The sequence below is a fragment of the Hirundo rustica genome, chromosome 3, assembly GCF_015227805.2.
Source record: "Hirundo rustica isolate bHirRus1 chromosome 3, bHirRus1.pri.v3, whole genome shotgun sequence".
Classification (NCBI taxonomy): Eukaryota; Metazoa; Chordata; class Aves; order Passeriformes; family Hirundinidae; genus Hirundo; species Hirundo rustica.
In genome coordinates, this window is record NC_053452.1 from 13,166,691 (window position 1) to 13,190,168 (window position 23,478).

The 23,478-nt window shown below is 42.2% G+C and overlaps 1 protein-coding gene across 2 annotated transcripts in view; it reads right to left on the bottom strand.

Annotated features, from left to right (window-relative positions):
• Positions 1 to 20,748: 20,748 nt before the first annotated feature.
• SYNDIG1 (synapse differentiation inducing 1) overlaps positions 20,749 to 23,478 on the bottom strand; it is a 57,222-nt gene continuing 54,492 nt past the window's right edge. For both annotated transcript variants that reach the window (XM_040059180.2, XM_040059181.1), the window contains one exon: positions 20,749 to 22,302. In XM_040059180.2, coding sequence (XP_039915114.1) covers positions 22,144 to 22,302 — 159 coding nt within the window. In that variant the 3' untranslated portion in view covers positions 20,749 to 22,143. The remainder of the gene's footprint in view (positions 22,303 to 23,478) is intronic.

Sequence of the window (23,478 nt, forward strand, 5' to 3'; positions counted from 1 at the left end):
ATGAAGGTATAGGTAGTACCCAAAAAGTACGACGTATCAATGGAACCAATCCAGCGCAATGCCTTTGGAAACAGAATAAAACCGAAACACAAGGGGTAACCTTATCCCAAGTAACGGGTAAAGGGAGGTGTATAGGAAAAATACCACCAGAAAAAGAATACTTATGTGGAGTAATTATGACACAAAGAGAAGAGGATAAACCTGCAGGATGGCTCCTCCCTGCAGCGAATACAAAGTGGGTATGCAACAATATAGGCGTCACCCCCTGTTTATCATTAAAGGTTTTTAATTATGCTCGAGATTACTGTATCCAAGTAACCATTGTCCCCAGAATAATTTACCACTCAACTGATTATATTTACCAGCAACATACTACTGCAGAGCATCATCTAGTAAAAAGGGAACCCTTTACGGCCCTGACCATTGCAACCCTGCTGACTATAGGAGGAATAGGAGCAGAGACAGGAGTAGCCTCCTTGATAAATCAGCAAAAAGAAATGAAGACATTGCGAATGTCAGTAGATGAGGATTTAGGAAGAATTGAGCAAGCCATCGATGGGTTAGTAAAGTCAGTAAGATCTTTATCTGAAGTAGTGTTACAAAATCGCAGGGGTCTAGATCTTTGTTCTTGCAACAAGGTGGCCTGTGTGGTAGCCCTAAAGAAGAATGTTGCGCATATGCTGACCACACGGGAGTAGTAATAGATACCATGACAGAATTAAGAAACCGACTAGAGCAAAGGAAGCGAGAAAGAGAGGCAAACCAAAACTGGTATGAATCTTGGTTTGGTTATTCCCCTTGGCTGACTACCCTGCTATCCACGATTGCGGGAACCACTGATTTTATTGATACTTGGATTAACCTTTGGACCATGTATTTTTAATAAATTGATAGCAATTGTGAAGGGACGCTTAGAAGCAGCACATTTAATGCTTATTAGAGCAAAATATGAATCGCTACCTAAAGACTCAGAAGATGAGAAATTAGAATGGGCCAGACAGGAATTAAAAAGATTCAATGAACAAATTATGGCTGAAAGAAAAAGGGGGGGATTGTAACGAGTTAATGCTTTGTTCATTGAACTTGCAAACACAGGATGACTCATGATTTTTAAGAGGAGCCTTTAAACTTGCAAACACAGGATGACTCATGACTTTTTTAAACTTGCAAACACAGGATGACTCGTCACTTTTAAGAGAACCTTTAAACTTGCAAACACAGCATGACTCATGATTTTTTAGACACATATGCTATTGCTTAACAAGGCTTTTGAGCTCCAGGAAGAGGAACTGTGGCTGTTTTCAGAAGATAGAAGACAGTCTCCTAGCAACAAGATAACATCGACATGATAACAGAAGAAAAGAACTGCATAAAACGGAACTGGAAGACAGAACCCCCGCGGCGGCAGTCGGCGGAGTGCAGACTCTCCCTGTCGCCCAGCGCTGCATTTGCTTATGCCCCGCTTGCTGTAATTAATAAAATTCTAATTGGGACTAAATCTTGAGTCATGCAATTTATAACATCTATAACTGAAGTGTGCATTTTTTCATGTTTCATGAATACAATCTGCTTGTAAGAGATGTATACATTAAAAAGTATTGGAATTCAGAGGTATTTATCATGTTTTCAGGTTTGGTTTTTCTTTTTTGAAAACTGAAAAAATCAGCCTGCATGAGGGTCTACTATTGCTGCATTTAAGGTATAGCAAATCTTTTAGGTATTTAAACTCAGCAAGAAATTACTAAAATAAGAAGAGACCTTACACTGATACTTATATTACAGTGATAATTGTGTTCAAAATTTCTACTGTAAACATTGTGATGAATTTTTAATCATAATTTTGAAAGCAGAGGACAACATCTAGCTTTAGTGTAGTGAGCAGTACATTTTAGGTTTCTGAGGGAAGATGTGTGCCTTGTGTTTTAGAAACTGTAAGGGGTTTGGCTGTAAGGCAGCTGTTTGTTCTCATGCCAAGTGTGATGAAAACAAAAGTAAGCCTTCAGTCCAGGGATGCTTCAGGCTAAAAGCATTAGATTTTGCTTGTGAAATCCCACTGTTCACCTGCCATTTCAACCCAGCTAGCCCATATACAGGAAAAACATCCTGGACAGCTTTTCCCCACCATGTGATTTAGGATTAATTTTCTATTATATTGCACCCACTTGATTAATAGCTCTGTTACCTTCCCAGTCCTGATGAAATTCCCTCCTGAATCTTCCAGGCCTTTGCTGTCCTTGGGAAGATAAAAGAAGACCCAGTTGCATGCCAGTCTGTGAGACACGTGACTGGTATTAGACCTTTAGGGCCCTTTCAACATTTTTAATAAAACCTCTTACTTCATCTCCCACATAACAAAGAGAGCTTTCCTTACATGTGCCCTCAGTGGTGGTGAGGTGTTGTCGTTCACCAGAAATTATTGTAATGAAGAGGTGATGCCTGATACTGACTTTGAAGAGGGGAAGATGTTTGTTTCTGAACATTTCACTGCAATTTAGCCTTCCCTAGAAAGTTTTGTCAGTGTCTGCTGGAAAACATGGCCTGCATAAAGTAATGTTGGCTGCAGTGTGGATGCTGGAGAGGGAAATGAGACAAAGCTTGATAGGAGACAGCTTGATGCCAAACAGGCAGCTCATGAGAAAAAGCCAAACAAGAAATCTCCCTTGACATTGGTTGTGATGTCAAATGAACTGGCAGAAACTAGGCATGGTCCTCTCAGTACTAAATCCCTTCTACTCTTTCACTACTTCTGTTGTTGAGCTCTATGCCAAGAAGGTTAATTCCTCAAATATTTGAAGAAGAAGCTACTTGCCTATTTTTCTTTTCATGTGTACTGGTTTTATTCCAGCCTCCTCTGGGCTGCTAGGAGTCATTTCGGGAGTTGGGGGGCAGTTGGCAGCAGTAGTTGCTTGTGCTGCTAGAGAGCTCACTCAGCTCTGTTTGCTACACCTGTGTTACATTGTTGAGGAAGGAAGAACTGCAGGGTCATTGCCACGGTGACCTGCATGTTCTTGGGGAACCAGGTGGCCCAGAGGAATGACATAGATTCTAGGACTTGTATGTGTGATATGTGACCTAAAGTTAATTCGTGTTAGGTATTGTGATATGTAATATAAAGTTAATTTGCGTTCGGTCGGAATTAAGCTCTGTAAAACCTAAGGTGTATTTGGGGTTAAAAAAAACCAAACAAACTGAACTGTAAGAGGGGAACACTAGGGTTGAAAGACAAGGAGGGCCCCTGCCTGGAAAAGCCTCAGGATAACCAATAACTCAAAGAATGGGAAGATGACGAGATAGACTGTGTCTCCCGCAGAGATGGACCTGCTAACGACCCAGTGATTAAGAGAAGATAGATATCTTATCTGTTCCGGCCCAGTTTAACATTTCAAAAACCCGTCTCCGGACCCAGCAATCGTGACATTGTTTTACTTCGAGAACTTATTCAACCAACCGGAGACCTGAACATGAATACCTAATGAGGCGACCGAGAAGCAAGAGCACTACGATCGCCTTCCATTCTCAGTGAAAGACTGTATAAAAACCAGATGGCTCTGGACACACTTTGTGAACAGGATAAATACGGAGCGATAGAGTCCATTTCTGTGTTCACCCAGTGCCGAAACCCAGGGTTCGACGCTGGTCCTTTTAATTGTGGCTGTTAGAGACTGAATTGAAGTCTTGAAATAAAGTTCTAAATTTTGATTTACGGAATTGGCTTGTTCATTACTACATATGCAATGAGCTGTCTTGTACCCTCCAGAAAGCTCCTGCCTGCATTTCTTATCATGGAGATCAAGCTCTCTTAGTGAAGAGCTATAGGTTGCTATAACCTTCCCTTTCCTTATTGTATTTGTCTTTTTCCTTCCCCCCACTCCCTTTTCCTTAAAAAAAAAAAAAAAAAAAAAAAACAACACCAAAAAAACACCACCTGCCATTTTTGGTTGGTTAAGCCCCTAAAATGCCTGGGTGAGATTGCAACACTTTTTTAATGTTTCAAAAGGGGCTGGTGCTATTTTCAGGACTTGTTACTGCCCCATCTTGAAATTGGTAGAAGACAATTAACATGCAAATGTTTCATTTGTGAAAATTGCAAATTACAGTGGCTAAAAGCTGTAAATTAGAAGTAAGACAGCCCATTATTCCAGGCCTATTTGTGTGTCAGAGTGCACTGCGAAGCTTGATTATCTTTTCCAATCTCCCCTACCTGCAGCAAAGAGCTGTGTGTGAGAGGCTGGGTCTGGTCTGGATAGTTTATGTAGCATTTTTCCTCTCTGTCTTTGACATTTCCATGATTTCTTGATTTCCAGGTGCCAGAAGATTGCATTTTATCCAGAACTGAGGTCCTCATCACAGTATGAAAAGTCTGCCACATGATATCAATTGGTAGACAAGGGTTTTTTTGTCTTTCTGCCAATCCTTGTTCTGTGAGCCCACATTCAGCCCCTACAGCCATTGCAACTCCCATTTGGGTTGCATCCCCTGTTCTAGAAGTTTCTTCTTTCTAGAACACTAACTATGCATATTCAAGCCGGTTCTGACCCCCCACCCTCAGTGACCCAGATATCTTGGTATCACAGCCTCATATTATCAGTCTCTGCTGAACTGCTGGATTTGCTTCATTTGTCAGTTTTATCTCCATCAACTCCCAGAGCATGGCTGAAAGCAGCAAAGAGTTCTGGGCATAGTCCTCCTGCTCTTCATGCCACTTCATCAGGGCTGTTTTGGTATCCTTTGACTGGTTTCTTCTGATATTTGTCAGGTAGGCAGTTCTTAACCATGCTTTATTGATGCTACATAGTACAACATTTTAAACCCAAATACCATTTCATACTAAGTCAAAAGCTCTCTGAAAATCTAAGCCCTATTACATCTGGATGGTTCCTTTTATCAACAAAATTTGTTGTTCTCATCACAGAGTGAAATCAGGTTTGTTGACAAGGCTTATTTTCCGTGAAAACAAATGATTTTCCTTGTATTCCCTCCATCTCCTCAGAGAATAGCTCCTGTAGGCATATTTCTACAGTGTTGTCTTGGATCGATGTTATTTATCCCCTTCACGCTGCTTGTGGTTTTACAGTTTTTAGGTCAAATTATTGCTAGCCAGTACCATACTAAGCTGTGCTGGACTCTACTGCTCTGGGAAGACAGAAGCAAGAATTTCTCAGAAGAAACCAGTCCCAGCTGTGCCTCAGAGCAGGGGAGCAGGGGATCCCATGGAAGCAGTTTGAAGGGCACAGTGGCTTAGGTAAAGGTGATGGATCTTGAAGGACAACATCCTCCAAGTGCAAGAATGAGCCATCCTGATGTTGAAGACCCACAGGACACCTCCAACCAAGACACTAGGAATCAGGAAGCAGACCAGGAAATGCTCTTTCTCTTCATTCCTTAATAAGAGAGGGTTTATTTCTGTCCTCAGTCTCCTAAACTAGGTAAGCCAGAAAAATCCAGATGAAGGTGCTCACTTTGATGGGAAACAAGGCTTTAAATACAACTTCATACTGTGTCACTTCAGTTTGCTTTTTTTTTTCCCCCCAAAAGGAAGTCAGCTTTGACCCAGCTTAATTAATATAATTGTGTTGTGTGTTAAAACCTTTTCTCTTTGCTGGTGGGCTACCAGAATTTCCACAGCCTAAGGAGGGAGAAAGGCTCAGAGCAGAGGGGACATTAGAGAGGGACTTCTTGCAGCAGTGCTGTGCTGTAGGCTGGGACTTCGGTTCATGCAGGGTCAAATGCTTTTGCTGTTCAAGTTCATGTGTGACTTGATCAGGTGAGCTGGGGCAGACCTGAGTGCCAAGCTACAGAGGCAGGAAGATGGTAAATGGAGAGGCTTTGCAACCTACAGGTGGCCTCAAAGTCAAGAAGATTGGAGGATATTAACAGTATGCTATATTGTGGGGTTTTTTTTACAGTGGAATGGGTTTGACTGGAAATTTTCATGACATATTTGCTTACATGTTGCATAGTAGTAGTAAAGCAGAGGAGAAAAAGGATTAAATGTTTCACAGAACAGTCTGAGTGGCTCTGGAATCTGCATTTTCATGTTTCTCAGACTGAAGAGTGGAACCTCAGCATGTCTAAGTGTCAAAGGGGGGTCCTTACAAACTGCAAGGTCTGCAGGAAGGTTTGCAGCCCAACTAAGCACCTCATCCAAGTAGGCTCTTAAAGGACTTCTTATGACTCTCAGTGCTAAAATAACCTGCTGGGAAGGGAACTGCAACAGTAAAACTCCACAGCAATCAGAGCTGGTTGTTCTTCATCACAGGTCTTGTGACAGAGATGTGAGAAGAAATAGATAAGGATGAAAACTTCTCTTTTATAAAAATTAAATGGTCTGTAGAAGGTAGCTTCACCATTCCTTTGTCATTCTCTGCTTATTTTATTTGGCATCTGCTGTCCATCATCTTTACTTCAAGCTTTTTTCTCAATAACTTCATTTCTCTGTGTCTTTTTTTTTCTTTCTTTCTTTCTTTTTAATATATATATATAATATATATATATATTACCTTTAAGAAGCAAAGCATGACAGAATCAAGATGAAACCTAACCTCCTTGTCTTGGTAACTTTTGCAGCCACAAATTTTGGAAAAACATGAGTCCTTAATATTCCTTTAGCATTTAAACATAAAATTAAAAACTAACCAAGGGAGTCCAATTTGTAGTTTTAAATTAAGTTAGAAATTAAATGCAACTTTTTGGGACTAGCTTTTCAGCTGCTCCATCAGAGTCAGGTACTAATTAGCAGGAGCTGAAAAACTCTGTTTATAAAACCACAGAATTCTGTTTAGCTGAAAGTTTTAAAATTATACTTATTACTTCATTTGCCAAAAATGCATACATATACATGTACATAGATACACAGAAAATACGACTGTTTCAAGAAAATAAATTCATTTCTCTGTAGCTTTATACTCCAGTAAACTTATGTGTCCTAGGAGATAAAAAGATTCCATCCTGTGTAATGGATTTTTTACAAAGTAATTTTGGGATGACTAGCTGCTGTTTTAAAGAGTAAAAACAGTTAGCACAAGTGAATGGAAATAAATATTTCAAAGTTGTCAGCAAGTGTAAAATGTTTTAATTTTGGAATTCACAACATAAAAGGATGCTCAGAAGCTCCCTGCAGTTTTTCCACACAGAACTGATGGTGAAGAGATCCAAGTCCATTGGCAAATTGATGCTTCTTTTTTCTATCAGATGGGCACCTGTTGCTCACACAAATCAGCTTCTCTCTACCCTCTTTGTCACAGGAGGGAAGGCTCAGCAAACAGACCCTGCTTGTCCTCTGCCCAAAGGTCAATGAGAGCCAATGGTAATGGATCCTTTTCTGTTCTGCTGTGGTTGTGTAGCTCATGGAGAAACCTAAGCCACAAGCTCTCTGGATGAGCAAGACACACTGCTCAGTGTAAATGCCTTTCCAGCTAAGTGGAAACTGCTCATGGAATATTCTGTTTACAAAACAGAGGGACCAATTTATTTTTTTTTTTCCCAAAGGACCTAAAACCTTATTAAAAAAAATAACCACAAACCCAAACAAAACACAAAAAGTGAAAAGCAAAGGACAAAAGTTATCATGGTTCAAAATTTTTCTGACCAGGCACTTGTTTTGGTTTTGCGGTTTGAGTGTTTGTCTATCCAAGCTGCACTCTGGTATATTCAAAGCATCCTTATGATGGTGGCATTCAAGGCTTTCTTCTTGATGTAAGCCACATCAGCAACAGTGGAGAAAATCTAAGTGTCTTGGATTATGTAACCTAAAAAAAATGTGTATTCTATTTCGTCTGTTGAAATCTGTTTTTTGGGAGATGTTTTATTCTTCTCTCACCCTTCCAGGGGGGTGGATGCCTTCTAATAATGGCCCAGCTGTTAAAACCAGGTGGGGCAGTGTTTCTTATCTCTTTCACCACCCCTCCATCCTCCAGGGACATCTTCTGATAATGGGCCATTAGGGCCCACCAATGACATGACACGTTCCATCATCCCATTGTGAGATGCTCCACCCAGTAGGGGAGGAGCCAGCTGTTTTTAGCGAGATAAAAAACTGGGACTGAAGGACCCAAGGTATCCATTTCTTCCACTGGATGCCTGGAGGAAGATTGGACCCCTCTCGTCACCACTGGACTTTCTGCAGGACCATCTGTATCCACAGAACCACATCTGTTACTCCAGGAGGATTTATTTGGACTGCTGCCGGCACCCTCAACAACAGGGTGCCAGGTCATATCCCTGACTCCGTCAGGGTTTTTCCAGAATTTTTGCTTGCTTCCCTGCTTGTTTGTTTGTTTTTTTTTTTTTGTACCTACATTTGTGGGGTGGTGTAATAAATACGATAGACCAAATTCAGTAAATCAAAATTTAGAGTTTTTATTTTGAGACAAAATAACAGTCTCCGATAGCCACAATTAAAAGGGACAGCGTCGAACCCCGGGGTTTCGGCGCTGGGTGAACACGGTAACACACTCTGCCAGTCTGTCACCCCCTCAGTTCACTAATTGGGTCTCCAAGCTGCAGATTTTTATACAGTTTTTCGCTGGGGTCCGGCTGAGACCATGAGACTCGTGCCTTGAGGTAGCTTCATTAGACATTCATGTCTGTGTACGGGGTCCGGTGAATACTTTCTCAAAGGCAGAACAATGTCCTGATGGCTGTGTCTGGAGAAGTTTTTGGAAATGGTAACATTGGGCCAGAACAGATAAGATAGTGATCTGATACAATCAGGGGGTCGTCAGAGCACCTATCTCCCTTTTCTGTCCCTTTGTGCTGTCTTTGCAACGATTCCCGGCAGAGATCTTCTGTGCCTCACTGTGCAGCTTTTGTCTCAGTTAACCCTGTATACACCTTTTAGTTTATTGATTTTAAATTTAATTTCAAGTAGATTAATGTTCTAAGATACATTATTACATTTTTCAGCAAACTAATTACATATTTTATTGCTTAACACAAATTAACTTTAGGACATATATCACAGGTGGGGGGTTTCTCTTTGTTTGTTTTTGGTGTTTTTTTGTTGTTTGGGGTTTTTTTTGTTTGTTTGTTTGTTTGTTTGTTTGTTTTTTAAATATTCCTAGTAAAGAACTGTTACTGCTATTCCCATATCTTTGCCTGAAAGCCCCTAATTGCAAAATTATAATAATTTGGAGGGGAGGGGGTTTACATTCTCCATTCCAAGGGAGGCTGTAGGTTTCCTTGGCAGACAACTGTCTTTCAAAACCAAGACACTAAGGAACAGAGGAAGAAAGAAAAAAATTAATTCTGAAGAAAGAAGTAAAGTATAGAAAGAAGCAGAAGATGCTGGTATTTCAGTTCCTGCCTGTAGCTGAACATTTGAAATCATAAGCACTCAACTGACATTCCACAAACAGAAGTACATTTCCTTTCACTCAATTTTTTGAATTCTCCAGAGGTAACAAGTGTTGCAAAGAGTTCCTGGGTTTAGTTCTATTGTACGTAGTGAATGTATACAGCATACCCACGATTAAGCAGAGAAATTAAAGTCAAAGCAGGATCTAGTTATGCATTCAAGCTGTATCTTCTGCTCCCTCCAATGTATTTGTTATCTGGTATTGTTCCACAGTTGCTTTCATCAACAGTGTACATTAACAGTAAATTGGCATCCATAGGGTTATGCAGAGTTGATAAGCCCCTCAGCATTTGCTGGATGTCCTTTGGAAAGGGTGAGTTTTACCATTTCTCAGCAGACTGGGTGCAGATGGGGCCAGAGTGTGGCAAAGGCTGTTCCACTACCAGGAGAAGCTGGAAATGTGCTGTAGCGGTTGCTTTGTCAAAAAACTATGGTTAGAAGGGGAAGCACTGAACTGTCCCATTCACCTGTGGGTGATGGCTGCTAGGCCTGCTTGCCCCACACTTGGGTTACAATGGGAAAGGACACCTAAATTTTGAGAGAACTCAAGTCTGGGACCACCAAGAAAAAGGATTACAAGGGAAAATATAGAGCTTATAAAGAACAGTGTCTGCCTGGACTTTGATAATCAAAAACTTTTGCAAAAAACTTATTCTGCGTGAGCACCAAAACAGTGAGCTCATGAATCACATGTGAGGAACTCTGGGAGATGACTTCTGCGCCTAGCCTATTTTGGCTGGAAGGTGTGTGCATGATTTGTAGCATGCTGGTTTTAGATATTTTAAGGGTGCTGTGTGGCCACCTCTTCACTTTGACTGCATAGCAGAAAGTCACATAAGGTGAGTCCTGGTGGCTTGGTGATAGGGGTGAGGCAGACAAACTGTTGGATGCACTTTTGGCTTCTCCCAAGTCAAGAGTAGCAGGAGTAACCTGTAAGCCAAGAGAGTCTGGGAGCACCTGCTCTGAGTTTCTGCATAGTGTTTTGCCTGGAGAAACATCTCCTTACATTTGTCTTACCACTGACCCAGCACCCAGGCCCATGTCTGCCCCAGTTATCATTGAGGGGACAGGTAACTTCATGCCAGCTGTCTGTGCAAGGCTGGGAAGTGGAAGTAAATCCTGCACCTAATCCTGCCCATAATTATCCTCATGGGAGAGAGCTGTAGAGCTTAAAATGGTGTTCAGTCACAGCTTTTCTTGTTAAAAATCCTTCCAGAAAAAATTCTTACACACCTGGGAGCTGTGAGTCCCATTCATTCAACTGCAAGCCCCTCCCCCTGATTTTGAAGAATTCACCATTTTCCAAAAGCTGGAGAAAGAGCTTTTTTTTTTTTTTTTTTTTTCTTCAAGACTGGCAGATCATACAGTTGAAAGTAGAAAATTGGTTCATATTAATATGTGAACATTTTAATTTATGCATCTGATTGATATTATTCCATAATTAAATTATATTCCCATGGTTCATATAACATCAGGGTTGTAGTAATACAAATAATTAGTGATTAACTCTAATTAGATCAGTTAGCAAATGCCAGATTCCAGATGAATAAGCTGACCAGCAGTGTCTGTGGTGAGGAAAGTCAAGACAGAAGAAAAGTTAATTTGTGTTGATGGATAAGGGAGGAAGTGAAAATAACAGGAAATCCATTTTCAAGAGAACTCCCCTGCCAAACAGAACAAGAATGCACCCTATAAAGATGCTCTGGACTATGGTCATGAGCTTACAGCTCAGCTGTTAGAAGACATTAATTTCTGAATTCTCACACCCTGCTGAGTCCCTCCCAAATGCCTCTCATGATGTTTTGGTACTGGACTAAAAGAAGGGCCAATCCAGAAGCAGACACAGGGAACCTTCAGCCAATGTAACATTCCTCCACTGTCCCCCAGCTGACAATTTCTTGGAGATGACAAATGATGATGTCATGTCAGTGTCTTCCTCAAAATGCCAGTGGCACATTGGCTGGAAATTTAGGAATAGGTTCCTACTGAGTTGCTCCCACTAATCTCCAGGCAACTGAAATGGTGCTTAGGACAACTAACAGAGGGCCATGGAGAATTCCTCTACAAAATAATGAAGTATAAAAATCTGTGAATGGGACTTTCTATCTGAGAGATTAACACTGCAATGTGAACAGTTTTTCTTGGCTCAAACCAGAAAAATATTGTGCTTTGCCTGTTCTCTCAAAAATACACAAACAAAATGTTTTTTACAGTTTCAGTTTGGATCTGTCAAACAAAGTCAGTTAGAAAATTCAATATGTGCTCTTGCCAGCTGAACTGCACTTGGACCAGTTTCAAATATTTCAGACAAATAATTTCAAAAGAAAGTACCTGTTGTTACATCTCAAAAATATCAGTGTGAAATATTCTGTGATTGTGAAAGGGTTTTACTTTACTTTTTATTTTCTCAGTTATAAAATGTCCTTGAAACAAACACTTCACTTCAGCTAAACTTCTCTGGTTTTAAATGCAAGTAGCAAACACAAAATGACTGCTGCTGTGTGCCAAGTTAATGCCAACAGGTTCCTCTCTTCAAGGGCAGCAGGGAAAGAGAGGTGTAGTAAAATTGTCACACTTGCTACAGAGTTTGTTTGAAGTCAGTGATGAACTGATGATCAAGAAAAAACCTGAACAGGGCTTCCTGCTGATCCTGCATCTATCTTGAGCAAGGGCTAACAACAAAATGGTGTCTGGGGTGAACCAAAGTGAATGTTTAACCTTTTGTATCAACCATAAATGCTGAGCAAAAGTAACCATGACCCTCATTAAGTGTTATTGCATATAAACCCTCACACTATCATGGGTTGGCACAATTTTGTTTTCTGGTTATAGAGAAATATGAGATGATTTTCCCTGCCCTGACCGTGGAGTGGTTTGGGGGTGGGGAGGACAGGGACCTATCAAAAAGCTGGCCGGATATTGGCAGCTAAGTTGACCAGTGGGAAATGTCGATGCGACTTTGGATGGGGACATTTAAAACTAATCTGCTGCTGATCGGTTGCCCTCTCGCTTTGGAATCAGCCATGAGGTAACTTCGTAGGCAGTGGGTGGTCCCGGGTTGGGCCTTGCTGCCCCCCCCGGGGCAGCCGGGCCAGGCTCAGCCAGGCCTCTGAGGGCCACTGCCTGCACAGGGAGGGCCTGGGCTGGCTGAGCCCCTTTCCCCTGCTTGCTGGCAGGGAAGAGGGGCGGCTGCCATGTGCTCAGGATACGGCAGAAGGGGGCCAAGCCATGACCCAGCTTAATCGCCACTGGCAGCAGAGAAAGAAAGCCTGCAGCTCCATAACAACCTAAGCTGAGCCGCTCTTGTAAGAAATAAAGTCCTAAAATATGAGCTCTGGTTACTGTTAAAGGGTTACTGTTCTAAGTTTGCCTAAGTTAATTAATTGTTGTTAACAGTTATAAGTAAAGACTTGTCGTTGTACCCCCATTCCCTATTCCTTCTTTATGCCTGTACTCCCTTTCTGTCGGATATCACCACCTCTGCTCCCAAGAGACTGTGAGCCGAAAGTCATATGCCAAATTAAGGTGCACCTAACACAAAAGACCCCTAAAGATTGATGAGCCACCAGAAAACTAAGGTCTGCAGATAACAACCCTAACTCGGCAAAAATGGTAAGGAACCTCGGATCACTGATTGGAGCCAGCTTCTTGTGTCATCATCATAACCTTAGCAGTTTCTTGACCAGAAGGACACCCCCGGACTTCGAGCCATCTTCCCCGGGACTCTCGTGAGGATGGAAGCCCCAGTTCTGCTGTGTGGCCAAACTGAACCACCTCCTCCTTTGCATTGTCCATCGAGAGAAGTGGTGGTGTGCACAACCCCTTGAGTTCCCCACCCAGAGCTGTCCTTAATAAAGGCCTTTGAAAAGGAGCTGGTCTCCTGGCCCATTTTTAACAGCCCTGGATGAGTCTGAGGGGTGGAAAAAAAAAAAGGACATCTACCAGCTTTCTCCATCAGCACAGCTTTGCATTTCTTCAGCTCCTGCAGCCCAGTGCTTGCATGTGGGTCCTTGCAGGCCCGGGTGGATTTAACTCTTTCCTAGCAACATGGAACTTTTAAATCACAACTCTTCCTTGAGAGAAAGAAGAAAACAGACGGTACGTGGAACAGACACCACATGAAGTCAGTTAGATTAGAAGTGAAAGAACTAATAATATTGGAATAGGATTGAATAAGTGGACTGTGATATATGTCCTAAAGTTAATTCGTGTTAAGTAATAAGATATGTAATTCATTCACCGCAGAATGTAATAATGTACCATGTAACATTGATCCACTTTAAGTTTGGTTTAACATCAGTAAACTCAAAGGTGTGTACAGGGTTAACTGAGACGGAAACTACACGGAGGGACACAAGGAATTCCTGCCAGGAATCGTTTTAGAAACGGCACAAAAGGACAGAAAAGGGAGATGGGTGCCCTGATGATCTTATGATTACATCAGATCGATATCTTATCTGTTCCGGCCCCCCGGTGTTAACATTTCCAAACGTTCTCCGACGCGGCAATCAGGATATTGTTCTGCTTTTGAGGAGCTATTCATCGGACCCCGGACCCGAATATGAATATCTAATGAAGCTATCTCGAGGCAAGAGTCTTACAGTCTCAGCCGGCTCTCAGCGGAGGACTGTATAAAAATTCACAGTATTGGACCCAGTTTGTGAACAGCGGGGTAACAGAGGCTGACAGAGTCAGTTACCGTGTTCACCCAGTGCCGAAATCCCAGGATTCGACGCTGTCCCTTTTAATTGTGGCTACCTGAAATTGTGTTTAAGTCTCAAAATAAAATTCTAAATTTTGATTTACTGAATTTGGCTTGGAAAATTTATTACATGGACATTTTTAACTGTGCCAAATTCTGTCTTTATTTGGAAGACAAGTATCTACTAGGGAGAGGCGGGGCCTCTCTAAGAATTGGGAATTCCAATCCCTTTCCTCCAAGTTATTATAATTTAGAAGATTAAAGAGGCTTTTCAGTCAGAGCCATGGGGAAAGAAATAACAGTTCTTTACTAGTAAGTATAAAAGGCAAACAACAACTACAGCATTAATAATAAACAGAACCAGAAACCTCGAGGGGCCTTGTCTCACAAAGCCCGTGGCAGTCTGATCCCTTCAGACCCCGAGAGCACCAAACTGGAATGGTAGAAAACTCCCGGGCTGGTGGATGGAACAGCGAGGCACCCCAGCAGGCAGGGGGTTGTTCCGGCAAAAAAAGGGGGGGTGCCCTGGCAAAGTGAACAGTGCTGAAGAAGTCACGATGGCTGGACAGGGCTGGCCCAGCTCCAGCAGGGCAGGCGAAGGGGGTCCGAATTCCTGGGCACACAAGCAGATTATGGATGATGGTAGAATTCCCAGGACCGGACCCTTCATTAACGGTGGACTCCTCACTTACTAAAACAGCCACCTGACCGTGCCTCTCCGATGCTGAGAGCAGGGAGAAAAGAAATGCAGCTTCCCCCCAGCCCTGTCCTTTTCCCTCCCCCAAACTTCGTGTGATAGTCTCCCTCCTGGCCACGTCTTTTGTGTTAGTCAAATACCCTCTAAGTATCAGGACTTTGTTTCCTAGTAATTTATGGGGAAAATTTCTGTAAAACAAAAAGGAACAAATCTCATCCCCAACACACACCTATTAGAATACAAATGAAGAGAAAAGAGGATATGCCTTACATGTATGGCCTCTGTCACCAACACCCAGCCCATGACACACAGTTGTCATTCTCTTTGGGAAGGGCTAAAAATTGTTGTATAAAAAAGAGGGGGTTTCACAGCAAAGAAAAAGAGAAGAGATAAAGGAAGACTAAAACAGGAGAAAAACACCTCCACTTCTCTTACTCTCATAAAAGGAATACTTGTAGGTGAGATTTTTGCTTCCAGCTGCATTGGAACAAACCAAGAAACATTCTAATGTATATAACTAATAAGTCTCTGTTACTATGCCTTCTATCCAGACACACTCTGTAGTTATTGTATTTATCACCAGCAACCTTGGACTGATTTCCCTTTCCTTCAATAAACCACACTATTTGTGAATCTGTGTTCTAGATGTTATTACTGAACTCAGCCAGACCTATGGTATCAGTAAATCTCACTATTCGTCAATCTGTCATCATGAAATTTCTTGTTGAACAGGACCAAACTCATAGTGCTGAATTGGTAATAAATGGAAATAAGGTCCAGCTGCACCCAGCCCCTCAGAGCTCTGAGTGCCATCAAGAAGGTTTATTTTATCCAGAGTTTCTGTGTGCTTGACTCAACGGGTGGTTATTTGGGCTTTTTTATTATTACTATTTGATGCTTCAACAAGCCACTGGCTGCTTGAAAGTTACTGATGAGAGTTCACTTTTCAGACTGTTTTCAGAAGTGCCACTGTTAGATGTTATCTTAAAAATCTTCTCCTTGTATGTAAGCATGTTCAGCCTTCAATGAGATGTTTTGGGTTACTTACTCATGATTCAGTTTTGTGGGTTACCACTGGTTACTGACAATATAGTAATAATACAAGCTGATGGTTCATTAAGCTGTTTTTGAAAGAAAATCTATACTAGTTAGCCTATATTGGCTCATTTGAGCATTTATTTATTGTGATCATTCTTGCCTCTGAGTATGTCTCAAATGAGTAGAAAGAATACACCAGGACTATGGCAGGTCTAAAATCATGATGGATATAACAGGCTCTGGAATGGAACAAAGAAATGTAGCCCTAGGTACTCTAGGTCCTGTACATGGAAACACCATCTTTAATCCCAGAGATTCTAGATGGCAGGAAAACTCCAGAGAGCTGGTAGATAAATTAGGTGAGCTCTAAAGGCTTAGCAAAGACAGAATTAAATCAATGGCCAAGCTAGATCAAGGCCTACCTTCCTAGGGCTATGTCCTTTCCATTGCAAAACAATGAGGAGGTGATGCTGAGGATGTGCCACTACCACTTCCATGCACAGCCACCAGTTTGACCCCACTAAGTGTCAGCAAAATATGCACTGGGCAATGTAGAAGGGAAGAAAGAAGCGACAAACAACTGACTCAAATATATATGACGGAAGCAGCAAAGTCCAGCTACCACAGCCTGCTGTCCCCTCTGAAGGTGATTATTGAGCAGCATTGCTATTTTTATTGGTGAAATTGCAGCTTGCCCCTTGATTGAGAACAAAATTGATTTCCCATTCTCTTTCAGCATTTCACATATGCCTGTATGTGAGTATGGATATGTATGTGTACAGTTACCTGTATATACGTATATAAATGTATAGATGTGTCTCTGTACCTACAAAGCACTAAGAAAGCAGGAATCTGAAAGAGGAGTCTGAAACACCACTGAGTGTTCTGGAAGGACAAATTGAATTTGTGTGCAAACACCTGATCTTGATTTGGGGAGGAAGGGCTACTGTAACACATCTGGTACATCACTTCAGATGCTTTTCCTCTGTTCAAGTTCAGTCTGTTACTTGCAAGGAAATTCTTTAGAGAGAGCGTGGAGGCCAGTAAGCCTGGTAGGCAAGGGGCACTGATGCTCCCTTGGAGGGATGTTCCCTAGATCAGGGAACTTCCTTCAAGCTAGGGTAAAACACTGTCTCCCAGAGTTCCTTTGTCGATATGTAAATGTACCGCAGTTCTATTTCCCCGGCTGGCCCGTTGGCTTCCTCATCTCTTTTTCCTGTTTATCTCCCTTCTCTAGAACATTCTCCCGTCCTTGATTGGTCCTCTTTTGGTGCAATCCTCTGCCGCTGATCTGCTCCTGTTCCTCCATTGGCTCCTCTCTCTTCTTACCCTGCCTCTGCATACTTTCTCCCACACCCATTGGACCCTGTTCTCAACTCCTCCCCTTCTACCCCATATATAAACCCTGGTCCCTCACAAGTGCCCTGTCTTTGCCCCCGGACCCCTTCACAATCTGTTGGATTAAAGGCCTCTCTGTGGAACCCTAAACGAAGACCCTTCCCTTTCTTGCTGCTGGGTGGATTACAAACATCTGGTGTGTGTGTGCTTGTGTGAGTCTGTGCCTGCACCACCAAGCAACTACCCTGTGAAGACGCTGCCTGGAGGTTGTGGCACAACTCTACCGCCACCCACTGCAACAAGAGAGGGTTTTGACCAAAGCCACGCTGAGTTATCGGCCAGGAGAAGGTGGCTTTCTTCACAGCCACGTGGCACTCTGGCTGTGTGTATTCATAAATTAGATGTAGCAAATTACAGATTCTCTGCTACCTCCCACCTCACAACATCTCTCTCACAGAGCCTTTTCCTCCCCTTTGCTTCTTCCTGCAGATCCTGAAGTGTAGATCACCTGGTTATAGGTACACTTGGGTATGTCCAAATGTCCAAAGAGGGAAATGTGATGGCATGAAGAAGCACCACCCACCTTCTGACAATTGCATGGAGCAGGTTCTCCCAGAGCTGCCTCACGATTAGTAAGAAGTAGACATATGTTGTGCTCACCACACAGCCTTAAGCTTGTAACAGTGTTGGCAGCTCCTGCCCTCAATCCTTTGGCACTGCTGTGATCCTGATGTCTGTGGCACTGAGTCATGCCACGATGTCTGGAGCAAAACCCGATGTTCTTTTGTGCACAAGGGAAGTAGGACCATGTGCTCTGGTGACCTGATTGCCTGACCATGCTTTGAGTGTGTCACTACAGTGGCATTTGTGAGCAAAGCCATGAAGTCAGCAAAGAGCATCCTTTGTTCTGGCTGATACTGAGAGATGATGGTGCAGGGTGCTGAAATGGGCTGGGTTCGTTTAATTGAGAAAACTGACACTGTTTGTTTCACCCATCTCCACCTCTGCCTCCTGTCTTGGATTTAAAGCTCTTTAAGCCAAGGATAGATATTTACATTGCACCTTGCCCTGAAGAAATCTCTCAGCCCTTTTGCAGATTCTCATCCTGTGGTCTTGACTTGCTCAGACAAATGTAATGATGTCTGAGATTGGAGCCACTTCCTCTACAGTGGCTTATTGTGCTTCTGACTGAGGTTCCAACACTGGCTGGGGCTTTCAGCAGCCTGAGTGCATGTTCTCTGATATCTAAAACACAGGATAATCTCTCTTTGTGCCCTTTCTCATATCCTCCTAACAGTAAAGTTCATAGGCATTTAATTGCATTACAGTTCTGGCTGCCTTTGGCAGCAAGTGGCATTTCCCAAACTGTGAGAGATGTGTGGCAGCCAGCCCATAGAAGGAGGCTGTCACTGCCTCTGGTGTTCCAGCCTTGGTGTACAGAGACATTTCCAAGCTATGCCTTCTTGTTTCCTCAGCAGGGAGCTCTTGCAGGCTGACTCTGGTGCGAATTTGCTGGATGATGGGAGTAATTAATTTCAGACGGAGCTATAAAAATGCTCAAGGCTAGGAAATTCCCAAATGAAGGTGAAGGCACAAAAAAAGAAAAGAAAAGAAAAGAAAGAAAAAAAAAAAAAAAACCCACAACCTACATGGAGTTATGAAATCCTGTCAGATGACAGATGCAATATTAGTCTCTGACCCAGCAAATTATTTGCTGAATGTCTCTGTTCCCTTGAACTGTGAGACTTCCACAAAGATATTTTTCCTTCCCTATTAGTGAGTCTCCAGCACTCCTCGTGTATCTTTGGAGGTTAATCCACAATGACATCCTACATTATACAATTAAGTTGGAGCTTTCTGACTCTGGATTTTACAGTTTGGGATTTTTCCTTGCAGCTGATCTTAGATATCATAACTGCTTGTCATTTGGTTAAAGACACCACTGCCATTTCTTTAACACCTCCTCATTGAGCCAATCTGGCAAAAAAAGTCCCACTTCAGAAAGGTTTCTCTCCTCTCTCTGGGAAGGCAGAGATCCATTGTAAACTAAACAAGATGTCACTGTATCCAAACATAGGAGCTCACTGCATATGGACCATTCCTGCTCATCCCCAAAGATGAGGAGAGAATGACCACATGGCATAAACTGCTGCTGTCTCGGAGAGAGCAGGTGTTGATGGCAGTTTCTAGACTTCATGCCATAGACTTAGAGGATTTTAGATGTTTAGATGATTATATCTGCTCTGCCAACCAGAGATAACCATGACAACATCACTTTTTTTAGGAAGACACAGGTCCCTGTTCAGCTCCTCAGTGACTCACAGCTAAGACAATCAGCAAACTGTACCCATATTAAAGCACAAAAACAATCATTGGCAGCTTTATCCCCACTCTCATCTGAGGTGAGGGCCAGGTCCACTCCCCAGCATGCAAGCCCCCTTTAGCTTCCTTGCTTACTACCCTGGACTGCCAATCCAGGTGTCAGCTCCATGTCACACCATGGGTTGCTTCAGGATGTGAAGCACAAGAGCATCAACTTTCATCCAGGTGATGTTTCCAGGAGCGCTCCTGCTATACAGGCCTTTTACATGGTGTTGCTGCTCCTGTTTGCTGTTCACTAGGGGGTCCTGGGAACATGGAAAGCTGAACTCCCTGTGTTTGGAATGCTGTTATTAAGGCTGGGTGCAAGGGCCTGTGTGGTATTTTTAAGGCTGTCCTTGTGGGAAAGTTTTTTCTAGCTCCAGAGCTGCTTTTGCCTCTCAGATTAATCAGCCAGGACAATCACCAAAGATCATAAGGCAAGTCCTCAACCATAACATTGGCTTTAAAATTACATTACTATTATTGTTGTTAGACTAGCTTAATGACCTTACAGTACCTGTGTTTCCTTTCTATTTTTTTTGAACTCCAGGTAAACTTCAAATCAAGGCAAGGAAATACTAGTTCCTTTCCCTTTAAGTGAATAATCGGTGGTTTTTTTATTCAATACCATGTACTCCAAAGCTCAGGCTTTATGAGAAAGACTGACTGATTTCCCACAAATCATGCCTAATACATACACAGAAGGCAGTAGGAGTACATAGCCAGTCTCCAGGCTTAGCTTGTAGCCCAACAATTTCCCATCCAATGTGGAAGAAATCCCTATCCATGTCAGGGAGGTTAGATCTAAATTATTTTTAAGCTCCCGAACTACTGAAATAATTCTATGGTTCTGGAAATTCAATGCCAAAAAACTTGTCAGTTACTACAACAGGTTTTTGGGTCCAGGGACAGCATGACATGGTAGCACCTCTCAAGGTAGCTGGACTGGGTGTCCTGGGCCAAGTTTCACTCAATCTAATGCTTCATATCCACCACAAAAAAAAGTGTCACACAAAGCACCAGTAGCTGTATATCATGTGTTTTAATAAACCATATAGCTACCAGAAAAATAGGATTGATTGCATGTGATTGTTCTCTCCCCCCTAAAACAAGTCAAAGTCAAACCAAAATAATGGAAACCTAAAATAAGAGAAAAAACTGTCCCAGAGCAAAGATGACACACAATACAGAGTTGGAGGAAAAGGTCTTTGATAACATCCTTATTTAAAGAAACCATGTTTGTAAAACATAAGGCAGTTGGATAATAAAATGGTCATTTATTGTTTTTCCCCTCTGTGTGTGTGTGTGTGTGTGTGTGTGTGTGTGTGTGTGTGTGTGTATGTATATATACATGTATATGCTTATGCTGATACACACACCCTGAGGTGGGACGAAATGGTAAGACAAAAAATAGTTGAGTGCAGAGAAATCTGTAAGACAAAAAAACAGTTGAGTGTGGGGAGCTAGTAAAGAAGAAAATAAATGTATCATTTCAGTCAGTGAAGTAAGGACAAAGCTCAATTCTCCTACAATTTACCACTGCTCTGCTTATTGGGGAACAGACTTGTCTTTCCATGGCTATGCCACATCCTTCATAGCTGAGCTATGAGCTTCTGATCTGAGTGATGATCACTGGTCAGTATATGAGCAGGACCCCAGAAATGCATGAAGCATTCCTTTCTCTGGTTAATTCCCATGCTTTACCTTTTTAAAGTGAAAACTTTGTAGTATTTCAGTTTGAATTTTTCCCCAGATTTCTTGCGCTGACTGCTGTGCAGGTCTCCATGGCAAGGTGGAGCAGCCCAGATGAGCAATAATGCCACAGTAAAGTGCCATTATCACTATGTGACTGGATGGAGGAATTAATTTTACGATGGGTCTCATGTTAATTTGAAATAGCATTCTCTCTGAAGAGCCAAGCCATGCGGCGGTAACCACAGCTGTTCTTCGCTGAGTGGGCCTATGGGGCACACCTTAATCCAAGGAATGGAAGTAAAAATGTTTTTAATTTCCTTTTCTCCTTTCATGGAAACCTACCCCTAACAAGAGGAATAGGCAATGCCATTCTGTGATGAGGTGTCTGATTCTCTCTTAGGCAAATGAGTCCTGCGTTCAAATGACAAAACAAGCCATATTCTTCCTCTTGTTTTTATATTGCTCTTTCAGAGAACCAGTTGCTGTCCATGCTTTCCCAGGTCTCAGTGCAGTGCTTAACAAGCAAATTAAGCACAAGCTCATGCTAGCGGCGAAGTTCAGTTGACCAAGAAGGTACTGAGGGAACAGCCCAATTTGCCAGATGCTTGTAAACACCATATTGAAAAGAAGGCAAAGGCAAAACACCCTTCTCCACACATCCCCCATTTTCCTTCCTTTTATTTTTTTCCTTTTTTTTTTTTATTCTTTGTCTCTCTTTTGCTCTTTCTTTCCCTTTTTTGTACAGAGGTTGATGAAGATAAGCAAGACTTGTGCATCACAAATGGTGGAACTTCCCCCAGCCCCTACAGTTTCCCACCCTACAACAATGCACAAGCCCATCTCATCCTGTACCTGCCCCCAGAAAGTGTTTGTCTCTTTTTGGAAAACCACGCAGTCTGATGTGCTGGGGACTTCTGCAGGAGCCAAGTTGGCTGGTTCTTCCCTCTTTCCTGAGGCTCATAGATGGTTGTTCTTTGACAGGTAGGCAATAAGAGCCACCGCTACCCCAACGTAGATGCCAGTTCCAATTGTGATGGAGAGGACAGCCAGGAAGAGAGCTCGCCGGGAGCTGGAGCTTGCATGGTGGAAATCCCCCTTGGCTACTGCTTTGTTTGTCTGCAAGAGATACAACAATAACAGTGCCATATATTTATTTGTTTTACCTGGAAATAAAGATGTGACTCTAATTTCTTGGCTGAAGCAGAATCCTGGGATGTGACAGGTTAAACTGGCTGGCAATCAGATATTTTTTAGTCAAATGAGGTCATTTGCACAATTGAAATGTGATGGAACCAGCAGCATCTCAAAGGAGGGTGTCATTTTCATAGACCATGTTGTGGTATCAAGCAGGGACACCTGGCAGGCAGTAAGGGATCCACCTACAAGACAGGGCTTGTATAAACAAATGAGCTCCATTATTTCTCAGACAGTCTTTGTTCCCTCATTACAATGAGTGAGGAATCCTCAGCACTGTAATTGCATATCTCCACAAATGATCGATTTGCTGGAACACTTTCTTCTTCAGTGCCATCTACAACTTTTTTTTTTTTCCTACTCAGACCAATTTGCTACAGGTGACGGCAAGTTTCCACACATAAAAAAAAAAAAACAAAAAACAAACAAAAAAACCCAAAACAAACAAAAAAAACCCACAAAACAAACAAACAAACAAAAAACCCAAACAATCAAAACAAACAAACAAACAAACAAAACACCAAAATGCTTACGCCTTTCTGTCAATGATTTTATTAGGAGAACTGTCTCTTCTCATTCATCAGCCTAACTTTTTAAGCATAATGCTTTATGAATATTTCAGGCAGAAACAATATCAAACAATACAGGTGAGGCTGCAGGCTGGAGAGACCTGTTTCAAAACAGCAAGATAGAAATAACACAGGTTTACACACCTGCTGTCATGTCCTTTGGTTTAGGTGGGGAAGGCATCTTACTCATTTCTCAGCAGGGTAACCAAAGATTTCATGATCTTCTTGTCTGGAACCACGAATGACTCAAAAGAAGATCTCTTCTTAAAAAAAATACCAGGGCCTTCTGGGATCATGTAAGGGTCTCTTAAAAGTGTTGTCAAGGAAAGTAGAGAAAGCTTTAGATAGAACTGGTCCTTCAGCTTCCCTCAGAGACTTTTCTCATGCACCTGTTGCCCACCACAGAACCAGTCTTGATCTGGAAGGTCTCTGTTTACTGAAGCTGGGCTGAGCTAAATGCCCAGCAATGAATATAACAGAACTTTTGGATAAACCTATGTTCACCCCCCCAAAATGAAGGGAAAGTTTA